This window comes from Aotus nancymaae, unplaced genomic scaffold, assembly GCF_030222135.1.
Source record: "Aotus nancymaae isolate 86718 unplaced genomic scaffold, 86718_ANA_hifiasm-v0.15.2.pri h1tg000018l, whole genome shotgun sequence".
Classification (NCBI taxonomy): Eukaryota; Metazoa; Chordata; class Mammalia; order Primates; family Aotidae; genus Aotus; species Aotus nancymaae.
This window is the reverse complement of record NW_026988430.1, coordinates 22,621,779-22,642,922: the sequence shown is the minus strand read 5'-3', so window position 1 is coordinate 22,642,922 and position 21,144 is coordinate 22,621,779. Positions and strand designations below refer to the sequence as shown.

The 21,144-nt window shown below is 37.0% G+C and overlaps 1 protein-coding gene across 7 annotated transcripts in view; it reads left to right on the top strand.

The window, feature by feature from the left end:
* Positions 1-21,144, top strand: part of BCAS3 (BCAS3 microtubule associated cell migration factor) — a 695,431-nt gene that overhangs the window by 235,347 nt on the left and 438,940 nt on the right. For all 7 annotated transcript variants that reach the window (XM_064378433.1, XM_064378430.1, XM_064378431.1 and 4 more), the window contains exon 14: positions 13,923-14,056. In XM_064378433.1, coding sequence (XP_064234503.1) covers positions 13,923-14,056 — 134 coding nt within the window. The remainder of the gene's footprint in view (positions 1-13,922; positions 14,057-21,144) is intronic.

The window sequence follows — 21,144 nt, the reverse complement described above, 5'->3', positions numbered from 1 at the left end:
AGTTACAGTTTTTAATTTAAATTGACTTTTTCCAAAATATAGCTTATAGATCCTCTAGTAATATACTCTAGTCTTTCTTTACCCATACATGTAACCATATATGTTTTAAAATTTATATTAGGAAGTTTTAACCCTCCAATAATTCTCTAATTTGGTTAAAGGCATTTTCATGGGGTGTGTAATATAGCTAATAATAACAGTATTGCTTGTTAGAATACTTTTTACTAGTTTAGGGAAGTTCATGTAAAACAAACAAAACATGCAAAAAAGTTGATTGCATGGTTTTTGTTTTTAAAGCTGATCTTACTCAAACCAGTTTACCTGTATTTGTCACTGGTACACTTAAGAATATAAAGAAATTTTTTTTAGTCTTTTTAAATTTAATTAAATTAATTATTTGTTTTTTGAGATGGAGTGTTGCTCTGTCACCCAGGCTGGAGTGCAGTGGCGAAATCTTGGCTCATCACAATCTTCACCTCCTGGGTTTAAGTGATTCTCCTGCCTCAGCCTCCCAAGTAGCTGGGATTACAGGTGCGTGCCACTGGGACTGGCTAATAATTATATATTTTTTAGTAGAGACGAGATTTTGCCATGTTGGCCAGACTGGTCATGAACTCCTGACCTCAGGTGATCTGCATGCCTCAGCTTCCCAAAGTGCTGGGATTACAGGCATGAGCCACCACACCCAGCCCTTTCAGGTTTTTTTTTTTGTTTTTTGTTTTTGTTTTTTTTTTTTTTAAGATGGAGTTTTGCTCTTGTTGCCTGGGCTGGAGTGTAGTGGCACGATCTCGGCTCACTGCAACCTCTGCCTCCTGGGTTCCAGCGATTCTCCTGTCTCAGCCTCCCAAATAGCTGGGACTATGGGCGCCTGCCACCATACCCAGCTAATTTTTTTGGTATTTTTAGTAGAGACAGGGTTTAACTGTGTTGGCCAGGCTGGTCTCAAACTCCTGACATTGTGATCTGCCCACCTTGGCTTCCCAAATTGCTGGGATTACAGGTGTGACCCACCGCTCCTGGCCCCTTTTAGTCTTTTTTAAAGAGAGACATATTTTTAGATGACAGTGTTATAAACGTGTCCTGGACGTCCTGGACAACAAAATCCAAGAACAAACTAGGCCTGTGGCCACCTCCAGGGAAACGTTAAAAATAATATAAAACATACATGATGGAATAACACTGCAAAATGAATTTAGGAGACAATGTAGGTTGGTCGACTGGATGGCATACATTTCTGTCTTGTATGGGACCTAGTTAGAGAAGAAATGAAGTCATGCTATTAAGTAGAATTGTGAAACTTCTAGTTCAGCAGCTGCATTCAGTTTGGTTTTCAATTTTTTATTCCCATTCTTGTTTGTTAGCTGTGACTTTGAGTCCAGAATTAAAACAAATATTTTAGTGGCAGCATTTATGATTTGTTTAGAAGTACCATATTGATCCCCGTGCTTAGATCTGGGCAGATTCAATACGGGCAGTGTAAATTTGTTGCTCTCAGGGACAAATTGAATAACAGTTTCTAGGGAACTTAAAAAAAATTAATGCACTTTATTTATTTTTTGAGATGAAGCCTCACTCTGTTGCCCAGGCTGGAGTGCAGTGGCATGATCTCAGCTCACTGCAACTTCCACCTCCCGATTCAAGCAATTCTCCTGCCTCAGCCTCCAGAGTAGCTGAGATTACAGGCATGTCCCACCACACCTGGCTAATTTTCTGTATTTTTAGTAGAGATGGGGTTTCACCATGTTGGCCAGGCTGGTCTCGAACTCCTGACCTCAAGTGATCCCCATTTTCCATCCATTAAGTATCTTTCAGCTCCTTAAAGATGTTATATCATTTGTCCTCTGCCTGAAGTCAATTTTTTTTTTCTTTCTTTTTTTTTTTTTTTTTGAGACAGAGTCTCCCTCTCTGGCCCAGACTGGAGTGCAGTGGCATGACATGGGCTCACTGCAACCTCTGCCTCTCTGGCCCAAGCAAATTTATGCCTCGGCCTCCTAAGTAGCCTGGACTATAGGCACTCAGTCCTGCAGGCACCACCATGCCCGGGTAATTTTTTTTTTTTTTTTTTTTTTAAAGTAGGGATGGGGTTTCACCATGTTGGTCAGGCTGGTCTCAAACTCCTGAGCTCAGGCAATCTGCCTGCCTCGGCTTCCCAAAGTGCTGTGATTGTGGGCGTGAGACACCATGCCTGACCAGAATCATCTTTTGCCTGGCTAACTCTTACACTTGGTCCTATCTTAAATATCATTTAAGAAGTCTTCCCTGACTCTACATAAAATGTCATGTTCCCCTTCCTCCTTCACTTTGTCACCCAGTTGGGCAAGCTAGTTAATCTGCTTGGTACACCCAATGCCTCAGTTTCCTCATCAATAAAATGGGGGCTAATAATGGTATCTAAAATAATACCTGGCCAGGTGCACTGGCTCACACCTTTAATTCCAATACTTTGGGAGGCCAACGCGGGTGGATAGCTTGAACTCAGGAGTTCAAGTCCACTCTAGGCAACATGGCAAAACTCTGTCTCTACAAAAAATACAAAAATTAGCTGAGTGTGGTGGTGCACGCCTATAGTTCTAGCTACTTGGAAGGCTGAGACAGGAGGATTTCTTGAGCCTGGGAGGCAGAGGTTGCAGTGAGCCATGTTTGTGCCATTGCACTTCAGCCTGGGTGACAGAGCAAGACCCTGTCTAAAAAAATGAAAAATAAAATAAAATAATACCTAACAAATAGAATAACCTCAATAGATATTGGTTGTTTCTGTTTTCATTATTATCAATCACCTTCATCCTAGTTTTAAAATTATTTACATCCATCAGAGTATCTTTTCAATGTATTCTCTGTTAGAGGTAAGCTTTTATTAACATTTTGTCCCCACATATTAGCTAAGTAACTTTCACATACTTGATACTGAGTAAATGCACATTGAATAATTATAATAATTAATTCCATTGGATTGTTTCATAATTGTAATCATGGAAAAACTGTAGCAGGACAAAGTTAAGACATTTATTCAATGTTGTTATTCATTTGTTGAATAAAATCAGCTTATGTCTAAATTGTGATTTGAATAAGAATTGTTTTCGTCTTTATATTGTGGGAGTGATCCGTGATGGCAAATTATAATACTTGCAGATACATACCACAGATAACTAAAACTGAAATATGTAATAGGTGTTAATTAAAAATACCTCATGGAGGCCGGATGTGGTGGCTCATCCTTGTAATTCCAGCACTTTGGAAGGCTGAGGAGGCCAGATTACTTGAGGTCAGAAATTTGAGACCAGCCTGGCCAACATGGGGAAACCTCGTCTCTACTAAAAATACAAAAATTAGCTTGGCGTGGTGGCACATGCCTGTAATCTCAGCTACTGGGGAGGCTGAGGCAAGAGAGTTGCTTGAACCAGGAGCCCGAGGTTGCCAAGATGGTCCCACTGCACTCCAGCCTGGGCGACAGAGCAAGACTCTGTCTCCAAAAAAAGCACCCTGTGGAAATGACTTTTTTATGTCATAAGACCAATAGATTAGTATACTATTAATTATATTGTTTTAGACAACAACAAATGAATATTTCTTATCAAACTGTTGATTAGAAACATAAGGAAGAAATTCTCAATTCTCTGCAATAAGCCTGACATAAACAGACCTGCCACCTTTAATTCAGTAAATAATTGATTTGCTTTCCCAGAGGTATTACTTCTGCCAGCTCAGCAACTGAGGACTGTGAAGTATAACACATCTACATTTTAAATAATTACCCCTCTTTGGCAGGGAAATTGCTTTCCATCCATTAATAAGAGGAAAATGAATGTTGAATCTCTAGTGAAACAGAGTAAATATGTACCCCGTTAGATGCTTGGCTACATCTTTAACAGACTTGAAATTCTTCTGGTTACTTAAATGCTATGTATTGAAAGGTGATTGTGGTCTTGGGTTAATCGTTAAAGAAGTTTAGGTTTTTCTTTTTGTACATAAAAGTCCCATTGATTCTAGCAAGTCGTTAGAGAAATACTGTGTCTTGATTTAACATCTGTAATACATCACAGATCCGCAGAATAACATAGCTTGAGATTTTTAATCTGACAGCTTCTGGTTTATCCCTATCAGACACCTATGTTATTTCATTCACAATGCAAAGGCAACTTGAAGAATTTATTTCCTTTTTTCATTAGAAGAGGATGTTTCTATAGTAGGTTTGTACTTACTCTCTTGTTTCATCATCTTGTAAAGTGGTGTGCTTTACTCACGTAATGGATTTACTCCCTGAAGAATTAGTTCTGTTTGCTCTCTGTTCATTGTGGCACCGTAGTTGTGTAAGAGAGGGATCTTTGCAGAGGTGATTTACCATTAGGTGTAGTAGGTTCAGTGTCTGGGGACCACAGTACTTTTAGAACCTCACTATAATCTTCTGATTTCTTTTAAAAGCACAAAGAAATCATGGTTTTAAGTTAATATGATGGAGTCATAAAATACAACTTTAAATATTTTTTCATGGAGGAGAGGGCCCATGAAGACAAAAATACCCAGGTCCCACCTAAAGTCCCAATGTAGCCCTGGGTTCCATCAGTAAGTGAGGAGCCTTGCCCATTCTTCATCACCCCTGCCACAGCACTACCACTTCATTGAATAAAGGTGCTCAGTTAATAGTGCATGAACTCATGGAAGATGTGAATGCATACACTGGGATACTTTGTAAAAATATGAAGTAAACATATATACCTGTAAAAATATACCTATGGACAACAGATATAACATACTTACAATAATATAAACATAATATTTAATTTAATTTTGAAAAGGGTAAAGAAGGATCCATGTAGTCAGGTACATACATGCAAAACACCAGTTGATTTCAACTTTCATTTATCAGTATACCCTTACTGGTTGTTAAACGCTGAAGCACTTGAATACTTCTTGCCCTTCCCACTTGCCTCTGGGTCTCCCTCAGTGGCCCAGGCAGTGGATACCTTGTTTGACTATTCTCATTCAGATTGGCCTGTATCTTGCCATATGTTAAATATTTTCACATTGCTTTGAAAACAGCCTAGATTTTTCTCGAAGATATATATATATACACACACACACACATTTCAGAGAGATTTATTAGATATAGTAAGGTGGGTATCTGTGGTTGGGAGCAGTGAGAAATGAAGAGTGGATGCAGGAATGGAGGAACAAAGAGAAAATGTAAAAACAATAAGAGGCTGGGTGCAGTGACTCATGCCTGTAATCCCAGCACTTTGGGAGGCCAAGGTAGGCAGATCACTTGAGTTCAGGAGTTTGAGACCAACTTGTCCAACATGGTGAAACCCTGTCTATACTAAAAATACAAAAATCAACTGGATATGTTGACTCGCGCCTGCACCTGTAATCCCAGCTACTTGGGTGACTGAGGCACAAGAATTGCTTGAACCTACTAGGCGGAGATTGCGGTGAGCCGAGATTGCACACCTGCACTTCAGCCTGGGTGGAAGAGCAAGACTCCGTTTCAAAAATAAAAATATAATACAATAAAAATAGCAAGAGAAGGTTTATGTATAGACTTATTAACATAGATGAAATGAAAAGTCTGATTAATTCTTCCATGTATCTGAAGTCTAAAAAGGATATCTAGAATGCTAAGAAAGTGGAGGTAATGTATATCAATTAGAATTGAGAATTAATAAATGTAATGTTACTACAGTTTTAAGGGTACAACAGTGTAAAATAATACTGTTAAATAAAATTATAAATAATTTATACCATAATTATTGATATAATTTAAAATGAACTGATTTTGTAATTTTCCCTTTGTTCCTTTGTTTCTTAGAAGACATTGAATAAGTAAATATATATATAATTTGATTGTGTACAGAATACCTGCCTACCCAGTCATCTTTTTTTTCTATTTCTTTTTTTTTTGAGATGTAGTCTCACCCTGTCTCTAGGCTGGACTGCAGTGGCGCGATCTCAGTTCACTGCAACCTCTGCTTCCTGGGTTCAAGCGATTGTCCTCCCTCGGCCTCCTGAATAGCTGGGGCTACAGGCGCACACCACTACACCCAACTAGTTTTTGTATTTTTAGTAGAGATAGAGTTATACCATGTTGGCCAGGATGGTCTCAATCTCTTGATCTCATGATCTGCCTGCCTTGGCCTCCCAAAGTGCTGGGATTACAGGTGCGAGCCACTGTGCCCAGCCTACCTGGTCATTTTTTTTATGGATCAGCCATCGTTCTTATATATTCTTGTTCTGTAATATAGTTAGAGAGTTATGCTTTGACGCTGCTCCTGTAGGTAATGAAACCTAATTTCCAGAGACACTTGATCATTTGGTAATGTTTTCAAAATATGCTCATATACCCAAAATGTGTTAACTGATGTACAGTTTGATACAGCATACTTGATGACTATCTTTGAAAATTTATCTTTCATCTAATAATCATTTGTTACTTACTTAGTTTCTGAACACTTGGGCTAGAACCCTGATTCATGTCTGTTATATTTTCCTGTCAGTACTATGATACCTGGTTCTTTGAGCACTCATTTAGCCAAGCTCAAACTCACTGACCTCTTTTTTTTTAACCCCTCACCACATATCTGTTTCTTTTATATATCCTTCTCTGAATGCTGCGTTTTGAGTTTCTCTCTCTCTTTTTTCTTCCTTGGGGGTGGGGTAGCTGCTCAAGTGTTTTAACTTTCTAACTGGTCTATTTAACATCTTGTATTTTCCCTCCCTCTATTCACTCCATATAAAACCGACACGTTTATCTTGTCCTCATTTTTTTTTTTTTTTGCTTTCGTCTGTCTTCATTTTTATTGAACTGTAACTTGTGTAATACAGGTTGCACAAATTTTAAGTATATGGCTTGTTGAATTTTATGTATGTATATATCCCCTAAGCAACATCCAGAGAGTTTAAAAGATCTCTTTCAGACATCTCTGAAACACATGGAATGCCATCCCTACATTTAGAAATTCCTGCATTTCCAAATTTACCTTTCAAATTATTTTGCAGTTCCTAACACCTAAAGAATCTGCTTGATAAGGATTGGTCTCCATGAAATCCTCTTCTTTATTTCTGCTCCCTGTCTTATGCTGTTCATTATTATTTCGCTTTACTATCCCTTCTGTCTTGCAAATTCCTGTTAACCTCCATTCAGGGTGTACTTTATTATGTACTTCTAGCAATTATTGTCTATCACACGAATTTATCATTAGTTGACTGTGTGTTTATGTGTGTATCTGTATCTATAATTTTTCCTTGAGGTTGGTTATAATCTGATACTGCTATGTAGATACCTATAGATCTTGAGTACTAAGCTTTGTGTTGGAACATAATATATACTAGAAGCTAACACTGTTTTATCCTTAGACTTTTCCAGTGATATTTCTCACCCTTTGTGGATTTCAGCCATCATATCTGTTAATTGAAATGAAGTTGTTTCTAATGCCCTCTTGAGACAGAAAGCTGGGAACTGTATCATTTACTCTTTTCCTGAATAAAGTTATGAGTCAGTTTAATCTATCCAAATTAAATTTTCATATCTTTGCAATTCTCCAACTTTACCTAAATAATTTAACATTTTTGTCATCCCACTGACCCTCCATGTTGCAATGTTAGAATATGAGCAAGAAAACCCATTTAATTCTGATAACAGAGCATATTTTTATAAAAATTTTGTCACACAAAATGTGACAAAATTTTTTGTCACTTTTATGCCTTGATAGTAGTATTTTGTGTGTTATTATTCATTAATGCTTAACCTTTTTTTATATATTCATTTATTTATTTTGAGATGGAGTCTCACTCTTGTTGCCCAGGCTGGAGTGCAATGGCACAGTCTCGGCTCACTGCAACCTCTGCCTCCCAAATTCAAGCAATTCTCCTGCCTCAGCCTCCCAAGTAGCTGGAATTACAGGTGCCCATCACCATGCCTGGCTAATTATTTTATTTTTAATAGAGATGGGGTTTCGCCTTGTTGGTCAGGCTGGCCTCAAACTCCTGACCTCAGGTGATCCACCCGCCTTGGCCTCCCAAAGTGATGAGACTGCAGATGTGAGCCACCACGCCTGGCCAAAATTTATGTGAAATTTCAAAGGACCTAAAATAGCCAAATCAATCTTGAAAAAGATAAGTAAATTTAAAAGACTTAAGCTACTTAAATTTCTGAATTAATCTGAAGCTCACCAAGAAAGGATTTTTTAGGGGGTAAATATAAACATAGATGAGTGAAGCTAATGTCCAGAAATACATTTAATTTTTGAGAAAGTTGGCAAGTAATTAAATAAGTAAAGTGTAGTTTTTTTTCAACAAATGGTCCTAGAACAACTGGAATATCTTTTGGTGGAAAAATAAATTTTACTAACGTCATACATAAAATTAATTCTAAATGGATAATAGGCTTAGCATAAACACTAAAACTATGAAACTTTTAAAAGAAAACAAAAGGTTTTATCTGTTAATCTTGGGATAGAGAAAGATTTCTTAGACAGAACACCCAAATCACCAAATTTTCATCAAAATTGAAAATCTCTTGGGAAGATGTTAAATAGTGAAAAAACATGCCACGCACTGGGAGAAAATTTCTGATGATTGATAGATACATAGATAGATAGATATTCAATACATGCAATTTAAAATGAGGAAAAGATTTAAACAATCTTGTCACAAAAAAAATATTTAAAAGCCAGTAAGCACATGAAAAACCGATCAACATCACTGATCACCAAGGAATATTGGCACATTAAAACTGTGAGAATATCAATTGAAATTATTAAAAAGATTGACAGTGTCAAATGTTGGTGAGGTTACAGAGCTTGTGGGAATGTAAAATTATATAGCCACTTTGGAAAATAGTTTGGCAGTTTCTTATAAATATTTAATACGTGACCCTGCGATTCCACTCTTAAATGTTCATCCAAGAAAAATAAAAACATATGTCCACATGGTGACTAGTATTTGAATGTTCATAGCAGTTTGAGTCACAATATTAAATAACTAGAAACAGTCCAGGCATGGTGGTTCACGCTTGTAATCCCAGCATTTGGGAGGCTGAGGTGGGCGGATCACTTGAGGCCAGAGGTTTGAGACCAGCCTGGCCAACATGGTGAAACCCTGTCTCTACTAAAAATACAAAAAGATTATCTGGGTGTAATGGCAAACACCTGTAATCCCAGCTACTTGGGAGGCTAAGGCAGAGTAATCACTTGAATTACCGGAGGTAATCACTTGAACCCGGAGGCAGAGGTTGCAGTGAGCTGAGATGGCACCACTGCACTCCAGCCTGGATGACAGAGCAAGACTCCATCTAAAAAAAAAAGATAGAGAAATAGCTAGGGAATGGATATATAAATTGTGGTATATACTTACGATGGAACACTAGTCAGTAATATAAATCAATGAATGATGTATTGTTAAATGCAGCCAATAGACTGAGAATATATTGTGTGATTACATTTCATGAAATTCTAAAACAGGCAGTATTAACCCCTCATAACAGAAAGCTGCTGAATGGTTGCTTGGGGTCAGGTGGTTGGGGAGAGGATGGTCTGCAGTTGAACACAAAGGAACTTTTTTTGAATGCTCTCTCTCTTGAATATGGTAATATTTGTATAGGTATATGTATTTGTCAGATTCGTCATACTATACACTTAAAATGAATGGATTTATTATATATAAATTATATATTAGTAAAGATTAAACTGTTAAGAGATATTCTGGCAATGGACAAATACTTTCAACTACCTGAAAAAAATGAGAATACATGTACATAGGCATACACCACTTTCCCAAATATCTATTTGGTAAAGAAATCTGTTAAAAATAATGAACATTAGAATGCTTAATATGAAAATGCACTGGAAATGACCAGAGATGTCATCATAAGTCTGAAAATTTTATGATTCAAAGAGAAAGAAAATAATTAAGTATTTAAATAATGATATTAAGACATTTTGAACTGCTGAAAACTCAGGAGGATGAATATCACAAGTTAAAAAATAAAGTGAGCTAGAAAATCAGTTGTTGACTTTGTATACTTTTCCATATGAAACAAATAAGGGCAATATCATCGATTTCTTTCTAATTTATGTTGGTTATGGATATATGCAACCTTTGTAAGGGATCAGCTAAATCATCTGCTTTGTTTGGTAGTATTTACTTCAGTGCCTTTAACAGAGTGTTATGTAGCAAATTTGATAAATATGTACTAGATTTTAGGCTACTAAAGTGGAAGAATACGTTGATGAGTTTGATTATTAGTATCTGTAAGCAGCTTAAAAATATGCTGCTATAAACTACTTAAGAAATTGATGCTGCCCATATGGAGACTTTGGTACCATTGTTTTCCAGTATTCATATTCAGCTTGAAAGTTTTATTAATCCGACTTTAATAAGCTATGATATTATGGATTTGTGAAAACTGAGGTTAAAGCTTTCTTTCAGTACTGGGATTCTGTTTCTTTGCTTTTGTGTTTACAAATTTGGGTATTTTTCTAAATAATTTGTAGGTTTGCATCTATACAGGTGTTAATTGAAAAGTATTACATGTACAAGCATTAATGCCAAAGTAAAAAATTGTTTTATGAGTGATATAATCTGAATTCCTGTAAAGATTTCTATTTGATTCAGCATAATTGTGTTTATATATCTTTTTGGGAAAGAGTGTGAATAGCTGGTAGTTCGTCTTCTAGTTCACATGTGTGCATATGATAACCATACAATTAGGTAGGTGTTATAAATAGGATATGGCAAAAAAGGCAAACCCACCCATGTTTCCAAGATTTTATAGCATATGCCTGGTGAAGTTTTGCTACTCTTTAATTTACTTTTTGGGTTAACCAGCTGACGCCCAGTTGAAAAGACTTATGTTCGTGTGAGGCCACAAAAGCCTTAATGTTCAGTCTCCAGCTAACTCAGATTTTGGAGAACGCTGTGTACCATCAGCAGCTTCAATCCCCACCCTCTAACGCTAACGCTCATCTATCAAACTTGAGGCTGAGAGTGAGGGAGAGGAAGCTTCCAGATAAACATACAGCAGTGCCTAAACAGCTAATCACTCTAGGCTTCCGCTTCCAGGCCCTATAATTAGAAGTCCTTCTTTTTCCTTGTATTCCCAGATGACGCAAATGCTTTTTGTGGCTTGGCACCTCATTTGGGGCGTGGGTTTAGTTTATGGCCAGGCCAGAGTCTGGTTTAGTCTTCTGATGCTGCATAAATAGTTCTCAAGCCACAGTCTACTCTGTACAAGTTTTTCCTTTTATGTATATGTACATTTTAACTTGTTTTCTAGAAGAAAAAAAAAAGCTTGCTATTGCCCTAGCAGAATGCGTGCAAAAGAGGAAATTGTAAATGAAAAAAAAGCATGTGATTATATAGTCCTGTACTAGCTATTTCTTTTTCTTCTTTCTGCTCCTTAAACTTTTTCTATTATTTTTAAAATTTTGTGGGGAAAAAAACTTGTTGGTGGATTGCATTTGCATGGAGGAGTGGAAAAAAAGTATTTGAGATCGGATACACAGACGATATTTCGTGGACATTTTCCTGAAAATTTGAATTTGTTTTACATAATCATAACTAAACAGATATGAATGCCAGTTTGCAAAGATAGGAACATACAGGAAAGTGTTCATTTGTGATTTTCATTCATATGTAAAACAGTAATAGTCTTGATTTGGCTGGCAAATGAGGACCTTTATTTGAATGCTCATTCTACATAAAACATTGGTATGATTTAAAATGAAATGTAATGAAGTTTATAGTAGGTAAGGAGTATATGTTACAAATGCAAATTCATCTTATTTTTTGTCAGAATATTTCTACTGAATTGTTTGTCAAGTGCAGAAAATTTGTTACAGAGAGGTGGAGTCAGAAGATAGTAGTGGATTTACTGATAATTCAAACTTACTATAACTCAGCAAAAAAGTAGGAAGAGTAGCAAAGTAGTGTCTGCAAATGGGCAACAAAGCGTTTATGCCTAAACTTAGAAATTCATTGTTTGAATAACAATAAGTAAGGAATATAAAGTATGTCAATAATCTTATGATCATAGCTAGATATATTATGAGAGGTAAGATTATATATTGTTATATATTTAATAAATAATTTATTATTTATAATAAATGGCACCTTTCATTTTCTCAAATGTATTATCTTGGAAATAGCCAGGACAGTGGCATCTAGTAGGATATTTTAATATAGTGACTAGAGCTGTACTTTATATTTGCTAAAGGAATAGCAAACTCGAATATACTTTATCTTTTCACTGAAATGACTATCTTGCTTTCCCTCAGATGCTTAATATTCTTTCATGCCTTTTTGTTCAGCAAAACATTAGTTTAAATGCTTATATTAATGTGATTCTACTTCTGGGAATAGCAAGGTAAATGTACAGACCATTCTTCCCCTAGAAAATTATGAAACCTGGACAAAATACAAATGAACAGGCACATAAAGTTAGATATGTGTATTATAATCTCTGGAACAAACAGTAAAAGTTTAATATAAAGAGATATAGCTCAAAAGTCCATAGATAAATTATTTATTTTAAACATTCACCAATAAAGATTATTAAAAATAAGTAGTCTCAAAACAGCAAGAAAGCCTGAGAAGAGAAATAAACAAAATTGAACAAAATGTTGTAGTTAGCATTCCATAAAAATTGAATATTACAGGCTGGGTGCGGTGACTCACTTTGGGAAGTTGAGGCAGGTGGATCACAGGTCAGGAGTTCAAGACCAGCCTGGCCAACATGGTGAAACCCTGTCTCTACTAAAAATATAAAAATTAGCCAGGCACAGTAGTGCATGGCTGTAGTCCCAGCTACTCAGGAGGCCGAGGCAGGAGAATGGCTTGAACCCAGAGGGCAAAGGTTGCAGTGAGCCGAGATTGCGCCACTGCACTCTAGCCTGAGAGACATAGTGAGACTCCGTCTCAAAAAAAAAGAAAAACCACGCATTTGAAAACTAAAAATTTGTCTCAGCCTCCTGAGTTGCTGGGACTACAGGTGCATGCTACCACGCCTGGCTATTTTTTTTGCATTTTGAGTAGAGAGGGGGTTTTGCCATGTTGGCCAGGATGGTCTGGAACTCCTGACCGCCGGTGATCCACCTGCCTCAGCCTCTCAAAGTGCTGGGATTACAGGGGTGAGCCACCATGCCCCACCGAGATAAGTTTTAAACTGGTGAATTAAGTAGAGCAAGTAGTAGTTGGATCAGTAGATAAATTGGAGCGTAGAATTAAAGTTTGAAGAAATTGCAAAAGAGAGAGTGGATTTTTTAGTTCCATGGGGGTATGCCATTTTTACATTCTTTGTTTTGAAAATGACTGTGGCTGGGCATGGTGGCTCATGCCTGTAATCCCAGAGATTTGGGAGGCCATGACAGAAGGAGTGCTTGAGGCTCAGAGTTTGAGAGCAGCCTGGGCAACATAGCAAGACCCTGTCTCTACCAAAAAAAAAAAAAAAAAAAAAAAAGCCAGGCATGGTGGCATGTGCTTATAGTCCCAGCTACTTGGGAGGCTGAGATGGAAGGATTGCTTGAGCCCAGGAATTTGCAGTTGTAGTGAGCTGTGATCAGGCACCTGCACCCCAGCCTAGGAAACTGAGTGAGATTCTCCTTCAGGAAAATATAAAATAAAATTGTGAATTCTGTAAATTCATCACTGATCAATTCAAGAGTGTCAAACTTCTCTCTACTAGTTTTACAGGAATGCCATAATACCTGCATATCTAGTGTTTATACCTTGGTGATATAATGATGTGTCATTAAGCTTGGTATTCTCATGAAAAAGATACTTTGTTTTAATTTTTTCTTTGGTAAAGTGTGTCTTAGAGCCTTGGTAATTTTTTCCCTTTGATAATATTTTAAATATTGTTGAGTAGCTTTTTAGAATATTTCATCCACATACAGAATCATTTTTATGTTTACCCTTTGTTTTTTGTCTTCCAGGAATGCTTCTAGTCACAACAGACACCCTTGGCCATGACTTTCATGTCTTCCAAATTCTGACTCATCCTTGGTCCTCATCACAAAGTGCTGTCCACCATCTGTACACTCTTCACAGGGGAGAAACTGAAGCCAAAGTAAGCTGTGTATTTTTTCAGAAGGCAGTTTCTTGGTGTAATATGACATCTACTCTAGCTGGTCATTTATATCACATTGCAGCTTAATGTTGATGTTTGTGAGAAAATATTGCTCTCTGTCATAGAATGGGTTAGATAATTAGGGAAAAATTCCATTTGACCCAGTAAATACATAAACACTAGATGAACACTTTTTTGTTTAAAAATTCAGCAAATTTTGATAAAACAGTAGCTCTGTTTATCTTGCTCTTCCCAACCTTATACCATTTCTTGCCCCAGAGAAAACCCCTGTCATTCATTTGTTGTCTCTCCAGACCTTTCACTGGGCATTTTGATTCTCTGGACATAAATATGTGTGTGCGTACATACACACACATATACATATAAATACGGACATAGTCATATAAACAAAAATAGATTCATGATGAATATGGATATATGGATATAGTGGAGGCTAGTGAGAAACAGTTATGCACATCCCTCTTTAGTGTGATATTTAGTGACATTATATTGTTTGTATGAAATCATCCATGGTGGGACTATTTGATCATGAAAATTTGCAAAAACTACAAATCAGGGCTATTTTTTTCGTTCAGAGAGCTGGATTTTAAATATTTACCAGCACATAATCATGTATACATGCATGGGTACACATATGTTCGTATATATCATTTACTGAGTACTTACATCAGGCATCATGCTAAGTACTTCACAGATATTTAATATTTTTAATATCACATGGTAGATCTGTATATTTTCTTAATAACCTTAAATCTCAAATACCTTATGTTTCATACCTTACATGCACTTGCCAGTACTGTATATATGTTATTCTACGAGATAGCTGATTAACCCTGCTCTATTTATTGACTAGCCTGTCATTTTACAACAGTCTAAAGTGGTTTCTCTTAAATTTCCACCAAAATAAATGACTATAATGGACTGAATCATTTTAAATATAGAGAACTTAAACTCTAATAGTTACAAGAATATGTTTGAAAAAGCATGAGTTCTTACTCTAGGTTGCTTGTTTACTAATTCACTCTGAAAATTGATAAACCAAAAATATGCAGTGTTTACCCCACTCTTCTTATATCAATGTAATAAGACAAGTAGTTGATGAGGGAAGGCTTTTTTCATTGAAATATTCTTTTTTTGTCCCTTGAAATGGAGTCTTGCTTTGTTGCCCAGACTGGAGTGCAGTGGCACGATCTCAGCTCACAGCAACCTCCGTCTCCTGGGTTCAAGCAATTCTCCTGCCTCAGTCTCCAGAGTAGCTGCAATTACAGGTGTGTGCCACCACGCCTGGCTAATTTTTGTTTTTTCAGTAGAGATGGGGTTTCACTGTGTTGGCCAGGCTGATCTTGAACTCCTGACCTGCCTTGGCCTCCCAAAGTGCTGGGATTACAGGCGTGAGCCACTGAGCCCAGCTTCATTGAAATAGTCTAACATAAAAAAAGCTTAAGTAAAATTTTAAAAATTATTTTAAAAGTTTCTTATAAAATTTTATTTATTTGTTATTATTATTTTGGGGATAGGATCTTGCTCTGTTATCCAGGCTGGAGTGCAGTGGCAGGATCATAGCTCAGTGCAGCCTTGACCTCCTGGGTTCAAGTAATCCTTGTCTCAGCCTCCCAAGTAGCTGGGACTACAGGTGCATGCCACCACACCTGGCAGCTTTTTCAGTTTGTTTTCTTTTTTGTAGAGATGACACTATGTTGTCTCACTGTGTTGCCCAGGCCAGTCTCAAACTCCTAAGCTCCAGTGATCCTCCTGCCTCAGCCTCCCAAAGTGCTGGGACTGTAGGTGTGAGTCACCACCCTGGCCTATTTTTAATTTTTGTGGGTACATAATAGTTGTACATATTTCTGGGGTACGTGTGATATTTTCATACAAGCATACAATGTATAATGATCACATCAGACTAATTGGGATATCTGTCACCTCAAACATGTATCGTTTCTTTGTATTGGGAACATTCTAAATCTACTCTTCTAATTATTTTGAAATATACAATAAATTATTGTTAACTATAGTTACTTTTGCACCAAACTAACAAATCAGCTTCTAGATGTAGTTAGCACTTTGGAGAAAATACAGAAATAGTGGGATAAAGTAAACAATACCATGAAACTGAAACTATCCAACTCTAAAATATATGAAGTTCTACAATACAAATATGGCTTGATTTCTTTAACAAATAATTGTATTGGGAAAATAAAAGTTGGCCGGGCGTGGTGGCTCATGCCAGTAATCCCAGCACTTTGGGAGGCCGAGGCTGGTGGATCACGACATCAGGAGATCCAGACCATCCTGGCTAACATGATGAAACCCCATCTCTACTAAAAATACAAAAAATTAGCCAGGCATGGTGGCACATGCCTGTAGTCCCAGCTACTCTGGAGGCCGAGGCAGGAGAATTGCTTGAACCCGGGAGGCAGAGGTCGCAGTGAGCCGAGATCCTGCCACTGCACTCCACTGCAGCCTGGGTGACAGAGAGAGACTCTGTCTCAAAAAAAAAGTTGATGTGTGGTGGGGGAAAGGTGAACTGTTAAAAATTTGAAGGAGACTTTGGAGAGTATCATTTAAATACAAAGCGTGGACCTTATTTAAATCGTCTTTCATACAAACTAAGTATAAAAAGACATTTCAGACAAGTAGTGATATTTTTACATTTGACTTACCATGCATTATTTATTACTATTAGATATTATATAGATAATATTATTAGATATTTAAGAATTTGAAGTCCTTATTTTTTAGTGGTGCAAAAGTATTTACAGATGTCTGGAATTTGCTTTGAAATGATCTAGCGGAAGGGGAGGGTTGGTTAGATAATAAGACAAATAAGTGACAGAAGAAAATAGAGAGATGGTTATGTTGGTTATAAGAGACTTAAAATACACATTGAGTAAATGCATTGTGAAAACTTTGTTTGGACCCTGATCTAAATAAAGTAGAAAGAGACATTTTTGAGACAGTTGGAGAAAATTGACTATGAGCTGGGTATATATGATGTTTATCAAGTATGACTAATTTGCTGTGTATGTAATTGTGTATCTGTTTTGTAGAGACAGAGTCTTGCCGTGTTGCCCAGGCTAGTCTTAACTCCTGGGTTCCCACCTCGGTCTCCAAAGTGTTGGCATAAGCCATTGCATTTCTTGTAACTAATTTTTTCAAGTCATTATTTATTAGGCATATATTCTGAATTATTTACAGGTGAACAGATACAGTATCTCTAATGTGCTTTAAAATATTCTAGCAAAACAAACGATGAGATAGCATCAACAGATTTGCAAAGTGTTAATTATTGAAGTTGAGTGATGTCCACATAGGTGGGTAATGTTAACATTCTCTATACTTTTCGTATGTTTGGAAATTTCTCTAATAGGAAGCAAAAATAACACCCTTCACCAACTTTTTTACTTACTTTAGCTTTATAACTTCATGTACTGTTCACTTTCAAAAGCTTTCCCAGCTGTTGTGTTTTAGAGTGACCTTATTGCATTACGTAGTGAATCCTGTGGAGATTTTGATTTAAATTGAATTGAAATTACATTTTAACACAATTAGAACTGACATCTTTATGTTGTGGAAGTTTTGCAACTAGGAATTGTACATTTTAAAGTTTGTCATTGCTGTGATATGGCAAAACTTTTGAAAATTTTGTATTGAATTTGCATCTTCCTGCTTTGTTAGATTTTCTTGTAAGATGTTTTTCAGTTAAATTTTCTTGGAATTTCTAAGTGGAATACATTTTCTGAAAATCGTTGCTTTTTGCTTTTATTTTTCTCTTTTTGGCTAGGAACTCTAGAATATTATGCAAGTTTGTAGTGATAGCTATATTTGCTTTTTGAATAATATCTTATTTTGTTTTACTTTTTGTTTTGCTCTATTTCTTGAATTTTTTTATTATATGAGTAATGCATAATAACATTTTGGAGGTAAATTTTAGACAATCTGGGAATACATGGAGCAAAACATCAAAGTTACCTGACCCATTAACCTGTCTGCAACCAGAGCTGCTTTGCTCGGCAATCTGTTGTGCCTTCTTAAGATTCCCATACGTATTGATGTAGATGGAATTGTTCTTAACAGTGCAGTGGTATTATATCTTTTTCAGTTATTACCCTACCACTGGAGATCTGAGGATTAAATAAAAAAAAGATTTTACTTAACTTTTCTAATTTGAGTTCTAACAGTTAAAGATCAATAGTTCTTAAAAGCTATGCACGTTTATTTCTATTTAATATCTACGGGAAAGTTTAACTTACTGATTGATAGGGTTTTGGCATTTTCTTTTTCTTTTTCTTTTTTTTTTTTTGAGATGTAGTCTCATTCTGTCATTCAGGCTGGAGTACAATGGTGCAATTTTGGCTCACGGCAGCCTCTGCCTTCCTGGTTCAAGTGATTCTCCTGCCTCAGCCCTAGTAGCTGGGACTATAGGCACCTGCAACCACACTTGGCTAATTTTTGTATTTTTAGTAGAGACAGGATTTCACCATGTTGGCCAGGCTGGTCTTGAACTCCTGACCTCAGGTGATCCACCTGCCTCAGCCTCCCAAAGTGCTGGGATTATAGGCGTGAGCCATCATGCCGGACTGGGTCTTGGCATTTTCATAGTCCAAGTTCTATTTGAATTAATTCATCAGCTTTAATTAAAATGTTAAAATCTTGAATTCATATCCTTTATTGTATACTTTTTCTACTTTTTGTGTGATTGTTGCTATAGCTCAGAAAAGATTAAAGACAGGAAATGGGTTTGCACATTTTTCTGTATCTCTGTTATTTTATCATCAGGCTAAACTGAGAAGTCTTGTCTTTTTAATTTTTTAAAAGTTATTTTTAAACTTTTTTTTTCTTTTGAGATGGAGTCTCACTCCGTTGTCCAGGCTGGAATGCAGTGTTGCAATCTTGGCTCACTGCAACCTCTGTCCCTTGCAATTTTCCTGTCTCAGCCTCCTGAGTAGCTGGGGTTATAGGCACCTACCACCATGCCCAGCTAATTTTTGTGTTTTTAGTAGAGATGGGGTTTCACCATGTTGGCCAGGGTGGTCTTGAACTCCTGACCTCAGGTGATCCACCTGCCTCAGCTTCCCAAAGTGCTGGGATTACAGACGTGAGCCACTGTGCCTGGCCTAAACTTTTAAGGTCAGGGGTACATATGCAGGTTTATTATATAGGTATATTTGTGTCATGGGGGTTTGTTGTACTGATTATTTTGCCATTTAGGTACTAAGCCTAGTACCCAATAGTTACTTTTTTCTGATCCTCTCCCTCCTACCATACTTCACCCTCAATCAGGCCCCAGTGTCTGTTGTTCCCCTTTATGTGTCCATGTGTTCACATCATTTAGCTTCCACTTATAGGTGAGAACATCCAGTATTTGGTTTGCTGTTCCTGTGTTAGTTTGCTAAGGATAATGGCATTCAGCTCCATCCATGTTCCTGCAGAAGATATAATCTCATTCTTTCTTATGACTGCATAGTATTTCATGGTATATATGTGCCACATTTTCTTTATCCAGTCTGCCATTGATATTTAGGTTGATTCCATGTTCTTGCTATTATGAATAGTAGAACATATGCATTCATGTATCTTTATGGCAGAATGACTGATATCCCCTTGTGTATATACCCAGGAATGGGATTGGGCTGAGTTGAATGGCCGTTCTGTTTTTAGCTCTCTGAAGAATTGCCATACTGCTTTCCCCAGTGATGGAACTAATTTACATTCTAACACTGTATAAGCATTCCCTTTTCTCCACAACCTCACCAGCATCTCTTCTTTTTTGACTTTTTTAGTAATAGCCATTCTGGCTGGTGTGAGATGGTTTCTCCTGGTTTTGATTTGCATTTTTCTGATGACAGTCTTTTGAAAAGTGTCTGTTCATGTCCTTTGTCCACTTTTTAGTGGAGTTGTTTGTTTTTTTTTTCTTATAAATTTCTTTAACTTGTTTTTTGAGATGGAATCTAACTCTGTCTCCAGGCTGGAGTGCAGTGGTGCAATCTTGGGTCACTGCAACCTCCACCTCCCTGGTTCAGGCAATTCTGCTTCAGCCTCCCGAGTAGCTGGGACTACAGGTGAGTGCCACCATGCCCAGCTAGTTTTTGTATTTTTAGTAGAGATGGGGTTTCACCATATTAGCCAGGATGATCTCAGTCTCTTGATCTTGTGATCCCCCTACCTTGGCCTCCTAAAGTGCTGGGATTAGAGGCATGAGCTGCCACACCTGGCCTGTTTAAGTTTCTTATACATGCTGGATATTAGACTTTTGTCAGATGCATAGTTTACAGATACTGTCTCCCATTCTGTAGATTGTCCATTTACTCTGTTGATAGCTTCTTTTGCTGTGCAGAATCTCTTTAGTTTAATTGGAGCCCATTTGTCAATTTTTGCTTTTGTTGTGATTGCTTTTGGTGTCTTTGTCATGAAATCTTTGCCAGTTCCTGTGTCCAGAATGATATTGCCTAAGTTATCCTCCAGAGTTTTTATAGCTTTGAGTTTTATATTTGAGTCTTTAATTCATCTTGAATTGATATTTTTATATGATGTAAGGAAGGGGTCTAGTTTCAACCTTCTGCATGTGGCTAGCCAGTTACCCCAGAACCATTTATTGAATAGGAGTCCTTTCCCCATTGCTTGTTTTGTCAGCTTTGTCGAAGATCAGGTGGTCGGTGTGTGAGCTTTGTTGAAGATCAGATGGTAGGTGTGTGGCCTTATTTCTGGGCTGTCTAGTCTGTTCCATTGGTCTGTGTGTCTGCTTTTGTATCAGTACCATGCTGTTTTGCTTACCACAGTCCTGTAGTATAGTTAGAAGTCGGGTAACATGATGCCACCAGTTTTGTTCTTTTTGCTTAGGAGTGCCTTGGCTCTTTGGGCTCTTTTTTGGTTTCATATGAATTTTAAAATAGTTTGGAAGTCTTGTCATTTTAGAAAATTGTGGTGAAATGCAAAAAAAAAACAAAAAAACCCACCATTTTAAAGCATACAGTTCAATGGTATTAATTAACACTGTTGTGCATTCATTACCATCATCCAGGTAATCTTAACCTTTAGCATTGAATGACTTTTCTAAGCTATCACTA